We start from the raw sequence: 11,859 nt of genomic DNA, 5'->3' as shown, positions 1-11,859 counted from the left end.
TGGTTATATTTGTTACACCGTCACTACTTATAAATTAAGGAAAATTCACCTATATCTATCGATCTATCTATCTATTTCTTGTATATAATTACAAGTTACTATGCATAACTTACAACTTAAGAAGAAAATTTGTTCCACAGTAGTTAATCTAGGGAGCCCCAGTTTATCTCATTGATAAACATGTTTCGTTTATTATGGGGAAGAATTATAGTATCACAGGTAAAATTGCTATGTGAGATAGTTGTTTTACCTTAAAATTGTTTCTTTAAAACGGTATTTCTCATACATGATATAAAATTACGTAGTAATTATTACTCCCTCTGTTTCAATATGATAGTCCCATATGGAATCAATCACATAAAATAGTAAAAGGAGAATATTTGGAATTTAACATTAAAGTAAAAAACAATTCATAATTAATTTTGTTTTATTTAAATTGTTTTGATTTTTTTAAGAAATAGTCAACCATAATTGCATAATTCAAGGGAATAATGTATTTACTTAGGGTCATGTCATAAATTCACAATCAATTAACTTAACTTATCGGAATTTAATATGTATAAAATAGGAAATAAAATCTAGTTAAAAGTGAAATACATTCAATATGGGTAGATTTTTTTTGAAATGCCCAAAATAGTATATAAGACTAACAAATTGAAACGAAGGGAGTATTATTTTTGAGGAATTACGTAGTTACTTAAGACATTTATAAACATCAATTTTTTATTTTTTTGAAAACTGATACAGTAAACAGTAATTAATTAACTTTAATTTTCTATAAATGAATTTCATCAAAACATAAGGTAGTCAAGGTTAGAAAACATAAATTGACCAAAACAAGCGTACCCAAGCGACCAAGCCCAATAATATAAATCCAGTGGCCGAATTGGCTCTATCGCATCGGTTCGAATCCTACCATCGACGACATTTGTCTAATTTTGTAATTTTTTTTTTCTCACACAAAACTTGTTCTGCAATAAAAACACCACAAATAAATTTACAGCACTAACCGTCTCCCATTTCAACCTCTCCATCCATAAATACCTAAACCACAGGTCCAGTCCAAACCTCAAACCCTCACTCCATTACCATTACTATACTATAAATATTTTAAACACAAAAAAATATATCCCTAACCCAAGCAAACAAAACCAAACCCACCACCTCTTTCTCTTTCTTGGCTCCTTATTCTCTCTCCTCCATCTTCCACCTCCTCATCGCGCAGTCGGTACTTTCTCTCTCCTCTCTCACTTGCTTCTTTTTCAAGCTATTCTTCCATTAATTTTTCCACTTCTACGATTTTCGTCATTGTTGATTTTCGAATTCTTCATTTGATTCTTTGCTTTTCGTTTATTTTTCATGTTTTTTAAGCTTAATCGTCATTTTTCTTGAATTTCTCATTTCAATTTTTTTTGTTGATTTTTGATTTTTTTTTTAGCTCAATCGTCATTTTATGCTAGAATTTCTCAATCGATTTTATTATTTGTTGTTTATTTAGCTTAATCGTCAGTTCATTTTAGAATTTCTCAATTGATTTTTTGTTTGTTGTTTTTTAGCTCAATCGTCATTTTACTTTGAATTTTATCATTGGATTTTATTTTTTGCTAGTTAGTTTTGATGTTGTTTAACTAAATCGTCATCTTATTTTAGAATTTTCATCTGATTTTATTTTATGTTTGATTTGTTTAGCTAAATCGTCATTTTAATTCATAATTTTTCGATTGAATTTTTAAAAATTAATCAATTAGTTTTGTTGATTTTTAACGTAATCGTCAATCGATTTTTGTTGTTCGATTATAATTTCGATTAAATTTTCTGACGTCTGATTATTGTTCAAATGTCAAAAAAATGGTGCAGAGAAGTTGAAAGCACTATATGCTTCCAGTTAAGAGAGCGGTGGCAGGAGAGGCTGACGACGAAGTTGTGGAGGTCACCGCCTTCAACGTTGCTCTCAAGAAGCCTTGTTTGATCTCTACTGCTACTGTTGCTTCTTCTTCTAATTCGTCTTCTGTTGATTTAACGGCGTCTGCCAACGGTCACAGCAAAGGATCGGAGAACGGTGAATCTGAGCGTTCCAATATGGGTTTCGGTGACGGAAATGGAAAAGGAACTAATAACAACAACAGCAATCCAAATGACATCGACGAGGACTTGCACAGTCGTCAGCTCGCCGTCTATGGCCGTGAGACGATGCGTCGTCTTTTCGCCTCTAATATCCTAGTTTCTGGTTTGCAAGGCCTCGGTGCTGAAATTGGTATACTTATTGTTTCTCTTTCTCTTCTGCTCTATCTACTAATTTTTTTTAATTTAATTCATTTTATGACTTTTTTTTTTCCCCATATATTGTTATTTATATTATGTTATACATGCGGTGATTTTAGGTTATTATTCCTTGATTCATTTTAATGATGGATAATCGTAATGTTTGAAAATGGAAAAGGAAGGGTGTTTCACAATATTGGTCAAAGACAAATGTAAAGATAAGTAAAATTTAAAATAATGGCAAAGGAAAGATCACTGATCATTGTGAATGTAGTTACCTTATTTACCAGTGTTTCAAAGTGACCAGAACTTAGGCTTATCTCATTTTGAATTAAGCATTTGGAGGTTGTTGGTTTTTATGTGATTTAAATCTAAAAGTGGTTTAAGAAGTTTTGGATAGGTACTTTGGTAGTAAATGAATAGGCAAATTTTAGCAATGGCTTAAAATGTCTGTATGTGTTTAGAGTTCAACTAAATTGTGGTAGTGGAGTAGATTTTATCTGATGTTGATATAATGATATGGTGTTTGCAATGTGTTTTTGAGTAGATAAAAACACAAACTGCATGGTTTTATTAGTTTTGCGCTTAAATGATTGAATATTTGGAGTAGTGAAAAACAGTAGTGTGTTGTATTTTGTCTATAGTTGATGGAGTTGAGTGAGAGGTACATATGTTCATAAGTGGAGGTAGTTTGAGTCCATTAGTAAATGAGCCCTTTATTACTAATTGAATTGTCTTTGTTTTTTTTATTTTTTTCCTATGGAATTAATAATGTGATTTATAAACCGTGCATCGCATGCACCCAATGCTAATTGTTTCTTTAAGGTCATGCTTCCTCAGTTCCACAAATACTATAGCAATTACCATTTTAAGAAGCTTTACAAATATTGTATTGCACATGTTTTCTCCCTCCACATCAAATGAGTCTATATCTTTATTCCTCTCTATCTCTGTCCACTTCTTAAAAACCGTGTTCCATCCCCATGTTGCATTATTTGGGGAACAGACGAAGTACTAATTACCCAGTTTTTTTTTTTTTGATAAGATACTAGTGTTGGTGCATGAATTATTCTTGCATGTACCATTGTCTAAAAGCTGAGCATCATTCATCATTTGTGATAATATATGCTATTTAATTACGTAATAATGCTGTGAACATGGGTCTTGCAGCAAAGAATCTTATCCTTGCTGGTGTTAAGTCTGTGACATTGCATGATGAAGGAGTTGTGGAGTTGTGGGATCTGTCCAGCAATTTTATATTTTCAGAGGAAGATGTGGGAAAGAATCGTGCCCTTGTTTCTGTTCAGAAGTTGCAAGAACTGAATAATGCTGTGGTTGTTTCTACTTTAACCAATGAAATAACGAAGGAAAAGCTTTCTGAATTTCAGGTAAATAGCTGACAGATTGAAATCGCCTATTTCATATTTATATCCATACAGCCTGACACTTAATTGCTGCATTATTAGTGTAGGGGTCTGCCCATTCATCATGTATATAGATGATTAGAACTTTAGATTTTGCATGCACCTTGTTTGTGTGCTATTTGCAGTACATTACTGTTTGGCTTGCAAATACTTTTTAAGCCATTTCATCATTAATGAAGGTCTTATTGAGCTGATTAACATTGTTTGTAAGGACTCTGTACAATTCTATGCTTATTTAATTTTGTTAGTTCTTGATTATATTACTCCTGCAAAGGGTACTGTAGTACAGTATGACTAATAAGAATCTTAAGATTAAGGAGTGTGATATTGGTAAACCTCATTATGGATTTTCATTCAGGAAATTTAATTTTGGACCGCTCCAACTCTTGACATTTCTGATTTACTTGAGAAAAGGCGTAGCTGTATAAATCTCTTGTTGGAAAACATTGGTTAGGCAACTGATAATTTTGATGTAACATCAGAGAGGGTGGGTGTAGCTACCCTAGTTTTGGTATTGATAAAGACTCCAAATGTGTGTTGATGTATCATTGAAGTGTTTTTGTTGGCAAGCAGATTTTCTTCCTCGCCAAACATGAACTTATTTTGGCATGAGCCATTGAGCCTGTTATTTGTGGAACAGTAGGTAAATATGGTTATGACAGTAAAGCAATTGGGTTTTACACTATAGAGGATGGAATGCCATTTCCTAACGAATTATGATTTGCCAGAGCCACTTATTTGTCCACGACCTGAAAGTACATCATAATATCTGTGGGGGAAGGGTGTTGTTAAGTTCTTTACAATTCTAGCAGAGTTTTTTTTTCTCCTTCCTTGGGGCGCTAAGTGCACCATATTTGAAGTTTCATTGGTAGTATAGGCATATGTTGCAAATTTATCACAACTATTAATCTCCAATTAAAAATTTGCCAAATTCTGTTTCTTCCAAAGTGTTTCTGCTAATCTATTGTAATTGCTATTTTTATTGTATAACAGTCTAACAGGTGTTACAAACTTACAACTCTGATGACAAAGTTCAATAAGTTGGCTTTCAATAAAATAAAAAGCAAAATCTTGTAGTTAGATTTTCTGTCTGTCCATCATGGCTAGATGACAGGGAATTATCAGGATTAAACTTACAATGCAACACCCACATGAAGTTGAAATCCTTGAAAATATAAACAACCTTAACTGTCAGTCTGCAAATTGATATGGCTATGTGATTCAAATAGCGCTCTAAAGCAATTTATTTCATTGAATATATGGATTGCCTATCTTCATGAATGCCCTTAAATCCTACACATAAGGTTGCCTTGTAAATTGTAATTTCTCTTAAATTATTCATCCTTTTTGTTGCTCTTAGTTATTTTACTTTTCTGAAATGATTTACAAGCATAAATATGCCTCTCATTACACAAATGGGTTATCCCAAACATACCTTACATAATTTTTTTCCAATGCTCTGTGTATCTATAAATAATTCTTCAATGTATTATTTAAAGCAAATGCAAGTTTTGGTTTTGGCCTTTTGGCTCTAATGTTATACTTAGGGTAGATGAGCTTGACATTGGGGATTTTGTTTCTGTTGGATGACTTGAACATTTGGTTTTCTGCTGCAGTTGATGTTACTGATGAGGTTGATGGTGATGTTGAAAATTTTGTCAGTTGCTTGTAGTTGTTGAACTGTCCCTTCTCTGATGTATACCCATTAGCTTTTCCTGGTTAAGCCTTGCTTCTACTAGCGCTACATTGCCTTCCTTCAATTATGGTTTTTGCATTGATAGATAAAATATATAACTGATTTGATGTTTTTGTGACAGATTGAATATTGACTAGTGATTTCAAGTTTTCTGTTTAATATGTTAGTTTTGAAAACACAGCCAAAAGTTATTATAGAAACTGGTTTTGGGTAGGAAAAAACCAAGCAATGCTGGTGCAGACTTGCTTAAATCAGTGCACTAGTGCAGCACACAATTTTGTGCAAAAACAAAATTATCATCCTAGCAGTACTATATCTATGCAAAAGGATTACATATACTGACTGACTGTATGTAGACTGATATGAATTAGTGTTGTATTGCAGAAAATGTATGGAAATCTAGTTAGTCTACTAGAAATTTTACTAATAGCTGCAAAAGAATTATTGACCGAGTGAAATATGTAGGCTGAGGAATTAGTGTGTGTTGTAGATGTCTACTAGATGATGTATGGAAATCTAGTTTTTTTATTAGAAATTTTACTAATAGCTGTAAGAGAATTACTGACTGATTGGCCTTGTGTAAATTGAGATGAATTTGTGAGAGTTGCAGATGAAGTCAACATCATCGATGTTGAGGGGCTGGTTTCTTATAATTGATTTATTATGCAAAGTTTGTAGGTGGCATTTACTTCTTTCCCTCCATAATTCTGGTGCTTGAATAGTTTGCAATGCCAGAAGTGCTCTTTTGTTGTGACTACTGGCTGTCCTGTTAGCTTCTTTATGGATGCTTTATTAAGTGTTTAGCTCCTGTTATGCATAATTATCATATCTGATTCCTTTGTATTATATCTTATTCCTCTGTTTATATATTGCAGGCTGTTGTGTTTACAAATATCAGTCTAGATAAAGCAGTTGAATTTGATGAGTATTGCCACAACCATCAGCCTCCTATTGCTTTCATCAAGTCAGAAGTATGTGGCCTCTTTGGCAGTGTCTTCTGTGACTTTGGACCTGAATTTACTGTAGTTGATGTGGATGGAAATGATCCACACACCGGTATTATCGCATCTATCAGTAATGACAATCCTGCTCTGATTTCATGTGTGGACGATGAGAGGCTTGAATTTCAGGATGGGGATCTGGTTACGTTCTCAGAAGTCTATGGGATGACAGAATTAAATGATGGAAAGCCTAGGAAAATCAAGAATGCTAGGCCCTACTCATTCACTCTTGATGAAGATACCACAGGTTTTAACCCATATGAGAAAGGCGGTATTGTGACGCAGGTGAAGCAGCCAAAGGTGTTGAATTTCAAACCACTCCGTGAAGCTCTTAAGGATCCCGGCGATTTCCTACTTAGCGATTTCTCAAAGTTTGATCACCCACCACTTCTTCATCTGGCGTTTCAAGGATTAGACAAGTACATATCAGCATTTGGTCGGTTTCCTGTTGCTGGATCCGAGGAGGATGCTCACAAGCTTATATCTTTTGTTAAAGAAATTAATGATAGTTTAACTGATGGTAAGCTTGATGATATCAATGAAGACTTGCTTAGGCAGTTCGCTTTCGGTTCAAAGGCTGTTTTGAATCCTATGGCTGCAATGTTTGGCGGCATTGTTGGGCAAGAAGTTATAAAAGCATGCTCTGGGAAGTTCCATCCACTCTTCCAGGTTTGTTTCTTCATTTCACCTGAATTGCTGCTCATGAACAAATATGAGATCATGTATGTATCTACTGTGACTAAATGGGACCTTATCCAAAAAATTTCGAAGTTTTCGCTGTACTCTATGCTTTGTTCCTTGCATAACAATTTAATTACAATTTTCCGTTTTTGCTTTCTTTATTTATGTGCCCTCATCTCCACCCTCTCTTCCTGTGGCATGGTTTTCTGTTTCAGTGTTACTTTACCTAAATTTCCTACATATCGCATTAATGATCAAATCGACCTTTCCATATTAAAATGGAATCAGTCAGATGCATGTTTAAATCTTGGAAGTTTTTGTACAAGTAGCCCTCCAAATTTTCTGTTGTGAAACAAGAAAAATCACGTTGAGTTGCATGTGTATAATTTAATGTTTAAATTATAGGCATCCCCATCCTACCCTCCGATCACACACAAAATAAGTGAAATAGTTGGTTCTAATCTTTCTGCCACCTGGCCATGCATCTCTTCTTCAAAAACCCCCCCCCCAAAAAAAAAAAAAAGAAGTTAAAGTTAAATCAAATCTCCCAAAATTGCTTGACTGGTCGGGTCTAACCTTTCTGCCACCTTTCCATGCATCTCTCTCTCTCAACAAACTCCAAATTTTCCGACCGTTTCCAACGTATTGTTTTCTCTCTTCTTGGAAATCGCTGAATAGTTGTACCCATATCAATATTTTCCAGCATACCTTTCATTTGGATATTAATGCATTTATGTTTGCATTGTGCTTGTTTGCAGTTTTTCTACTTTGACTCTGTAGAATCTCTTCCCACTGAACCACTGGATCCAAGGGATCTGAAGCCCTTGAACAGTCGATATGATGCCCAAATTTCTGTTTTTGGAGCCAAGCTCCAGAAAAAGCTTGAGGATGTAAAAGTGTTTGTTGTTGGCTCTGGTGCTCTGGGTTGTGAGTTCCTGAAAAATCTGGCTTTAATGGGGGTGTCTTGTGGAAGCCAAGGGAAACTAACAATTACAGATGATGATGTTATAGAAAAGAGTAACCTCAGCAGACAATTTCTTTTCCGTGATTGGAACATTGGGCAGTCAAAATCCACAGTTGCTGCAACAGCAGCTGCTGCTATGAATCCACATCTTCGTATCGAAGCTCTTCAAAATCGTGCAAGCCCTGAGACAGAGAATGTCTTTGATGACAATTTTTGGGAAAATCTGAATGTGGTTATCAATGCTCTGGACAATGTCAATGCTAGGCTTTATGTTGATCAAAGGTGTGTGTATTTCCAGAAACCACTTCTCGAGTCAGGGACCCTTGGTGCCAGGTGCAATACACAGATGGTTATTCCTCATCTGACAGAAAACTATGGTGCTTCTCGTGACCCACCTGAGAGACAGGCACCTATGTGTACTGTCCATTCTTTTCCCCACAACATTGACCATTGCTTGACTTGGGCACGCTCCGAGTTTGAAGGATTGCTTGAGAAGACACCTGCTGAAGTAAACGCCTTCCTGAATAACCCTGATGAATATGCATCTGCCATGAGGAAATCTGGTGATGCTCAGGCTAGGGAAACCCTAGAACGTGTGATTGAATGCCTTGACAAAGAGAAATGTGAAGACTTCCAGGACTGCATTACCTGGGCACGTTTGAGGTACTAGGGCTTGGCTCATTAGTGCTCTTTTACATTGTTGATATGTTGTCTCTCTAATGAATTAACATTCATGTATGCTATGTGTTTTAGGTTTGAAGACTACTTCTCGGACCGCGTGAAGCAGTTGACATTTACATTCCCTGAAGATGCTGTAACCAGTACAGGTGCCCCATTCTGGTCTGCTCCCAAACGTTTTCCACGCCCTTTGCAGTTCTCCGTGGAGGATGCAGGCCACCTCAACTTTGTGGTGGCGGCATCTGTATTGCGTGCAGAGACTTTTGGTATCCCAATACCTGACTGGATCAGATCTCCCCAAAAACTAGCAGATGCTGTCAGTAAAGTGATTGTTCCTAATTTTGAGCCAAAGAAGGATGCGAAGATTGTTACGGATGAGAAAGCTACAAGCCTTTCTAATGCTTCAATAGATGATGCTGAGGTGATTGAACAATTGGTCGCTAGGTTAGAGAACTGCAGGGGCCAGCTCTCTTCTAGCTTCAGGATGAACCCAGTGCAGTTTGAGAAGGTAAGCATCATTTATTACTACTGGCCATAGACATGCATAATATTTCTATTTCATATCTGTATAATTGTTTCTAGATGTTGAATCCATTACCATATTGTTGTCTTGAATTCACCAAAGTAGATCTAATAAGAAATGAGAATCAATTTGGCCCATTAGATATTTAGATCTTCATAATTACATGATCACAATGTTCATTAATGTCAGTTTCTTGATTTTACAGCAACTTTGTTTTATGAGCTTTTTTATCCTCTATTATTAAATCAAATGAAGAACTCCTTATATATCAATTTACAGCAATAAGATTTAAGAAGTTTGTTCTCAATGTTTTCTTTTCATTACAAAACTAATCGATTTGGGTTACAGAAGTTCATCATTGGAGTTTGATTTTGTATTAATACAATTTACTTCTATGATCAATTGTTTTACTTTAGACTGTACTTCTATGGTCTATTGGTTTACTTTAGACAGAGGTAGTTGCTTCTTGATTCTTAATATAAAGGGTTAGACTTAAATTGCATAATGAATTTGTGGGGCTTAATTTTCCTTTCACTTTTAATTTTCCTGTTCTTCTTGCTGTAAACTTTGTTTTCTTTTTGGGCTAAGGTACATGTTAATTGAGTACAATTGTAGTGCAAGTGTTCATCTCTAATAATTACCAGTAGTGAATATCTGTTTGTACGAAGTTCTGAGAAGCTCCAAGATTACGGTGAGATAATATGCCAATGATGGAAAATTTGTTTATCGTTCCACACCAATTTTTGTCAATGCTTTATAAGTTATATCAACTTTCTATTAGCTCTAGACTCTTTAGTCTTGTACTCTGCATTTTCTAAGGTTATTAATTCCCTGTATAAATATACTTTAGTTATGTATGTACTGAAAAAGCTTACAAAACATTGGCAGGATGATGATACCAATTATCACATGGATATGATTGCTGGACTTGCTAACATGAGGGCAAGAAACTATGGTATTCCTGAGGTTGACAAGCTCAAGGCAAAGTTCATTGCTGGTAGGATTATCCCTGCTATTGCAACATCCACGGCCATGGCTACAGGTCTTGTCTGTCTGGAGCTCTACAAAGCCTTGGATGGAGGTCACAAAGTGGAGGACTACCGCAATACTTTTGCCAACCTCGCACTCCCTCTATTCTCAATGGCTGAACCGGTCCCACCGAAAGTGATCAAGCACCAGGACATGAGCTGGACAGTCTGGGACCGTTGGATTCTGAGGGATAATCCGACATTGAGACAACTCCTTGACTGGCTTCAGAACAAGGGGCTTAGTGCTTACAGTGTATCCTATGGCAGTTGCTTGCTGTACAATAGTATGTTCCCGAGGCATAAAGATAGAATGGACAAGAAGATGGTTGATCTTGCCAGGGAGGTCGCCAAGGCTGAGCTACCTTTGAACCGTAAGCATTTTGATGTGGTGGTTGCTTGTGAAGATGAAGAAGACAACGATGTTGATATTCCCCAGGTCTCGATATATTTCGAGTAGTTCTCATATATATTTTTTTTTTCATGGCTGGTATGGGAAGTAGGATGCAGAACTTTTAACAGTACACTAGTATATCTGCAATGCTGAGAGGTTGTTGGAAGGCTTAGTTCTTGGTGGTAAACAAAGAAAATGGTGCTGGAAATTATGATCTCTAGTCTTTTAGACATTTTTTATGGTTTGATTCGGCTAATCTTTCTATTTTAACCTTGCCAACAAGTTTATCTTGTTGATCTTCGGAAGGCATTTACCCTTCTGTCTCGACTTTTATGATAGGTATTGAAAAATTCATCCAGGTTGTGATAATGTTGAAGATGGAAGAGCAGAATTCAGCCCTTTGATGTCATAGATATAATGGCCTTATTTGGCTATTAGCAAGGATATGGTCGATGGCCTTCTTGCTTGGCCTTTTTCTTTTGATACCAATTGAAAGCTTTAAGGTTAGGATGGATCAAGAGCACTTGAAAGAATAGTATTAAATTATAAACTGAAAGATTAGTACGCCTAATTAGGCTGAATAGATTAGCAGAATTTTGGAAGAATGCTGCTGTAATGCCTGTAATAGAGAAATCACAAGTTGCCGATGAAAGTAGTAGCATGACAAAGGTCATCCGCAATTAGATTTCAAAAGTTTTAAGAACAATGATTTTGTCACCTAAATAAATTTTGCTTATTACTGTTGTTAATTTGTTACTTTTGGCCAGATGAGTGTAAGGTGTGAGGACGGTTTACTATAGTGATTTTTTATTATTAAGAGTAAAGATGAAATACCCTATTTAACCGACACTTTTCACAGGTGAAGTCAGTCTAGCTCTATAGGTCAAAGCTTAAAAGTAGAGGACTAGAGGGGGGAGGAAAAGGAATCTCATTATTCCCAAGCAAATGTAGTTGGTGGGGTTCGAACTTATGACCTCAAAGTCACAAGGTGAGTTTCCCACCAATTTTAACTCTCACATCTTCGTAGATTAAGCCAGTTCAGCTCCGCAGGTTAAAGCTTGAATAGAGCATTGTAAGTTTGTAACGATGAAGAAATTGCAACATTAATATGAGCAATTAAGAAAAGATGGAGATGGAGATGAAATACGTTAGATGGGAGAAAATCAAAACAAAATATTGATGAAGGAGAAACTGAAAGAATGATTTTTGTT

At 35.7% G+C, this 11,859-nt stretch overlaps 1 protein-coding gene across 1 annotated transcript; it reads left to right on the top strand.

Annotated features, from left to right (window-relative positions):
• Positions 1 to 1,070: 1,070 nt before the first annotated feature.
• On the top strand, positions 1,071 to 11,024 carry LOC110710720 (ubiquitin-activating enzyme E1 2-like). The gene is made up of 7 exons (XM_021889059.1): positions 1,071 to 1,228; positions 1,858 to 2,254; positions 3,433 to 3,650; positions 6,258 to 7,052; positions 7,823 to 8,691; positions 8,782 to 9,214; positions 10,118 to 11,024. Exons 2-7 carry the CDS (start codon positions 1,876 to 1,878, stop codon positions 10,712 to 10,714), a joined length of 3,291 nt encoding a protein of 1,096 aa, XP_021744751.1. The 5' UTR covers positions 1,071 to 1,228; positions 1,858 to 1,875; the 3' UTR covers positions 10,715 to 11,024.
• The last annotated feature ends 835 nt before the right edge of the window (positions 11,025 to 11,859 follow it).

Source organism: Chenopodium quinoa, unplaced genomic scaffold, assembly GCF_001683475.1.
Source record: "Chenopodium quinoa cultivar QQ74 unplaced genomic scaffold, ASM168347v1, whole genome shotgun sequence".
NCBI lineage: Eukaryota > Viridiplantae > Streptophyta > Magnoliopsida > Caryophyllales > Amaranthaceae > Chenopodium > Chenopodium quinoa.
The sequence above is the reverse complement of the archived record's forward strand: the minus strand, read 5'-3'. Positions and strand labels throughout refer to the sequence as shown.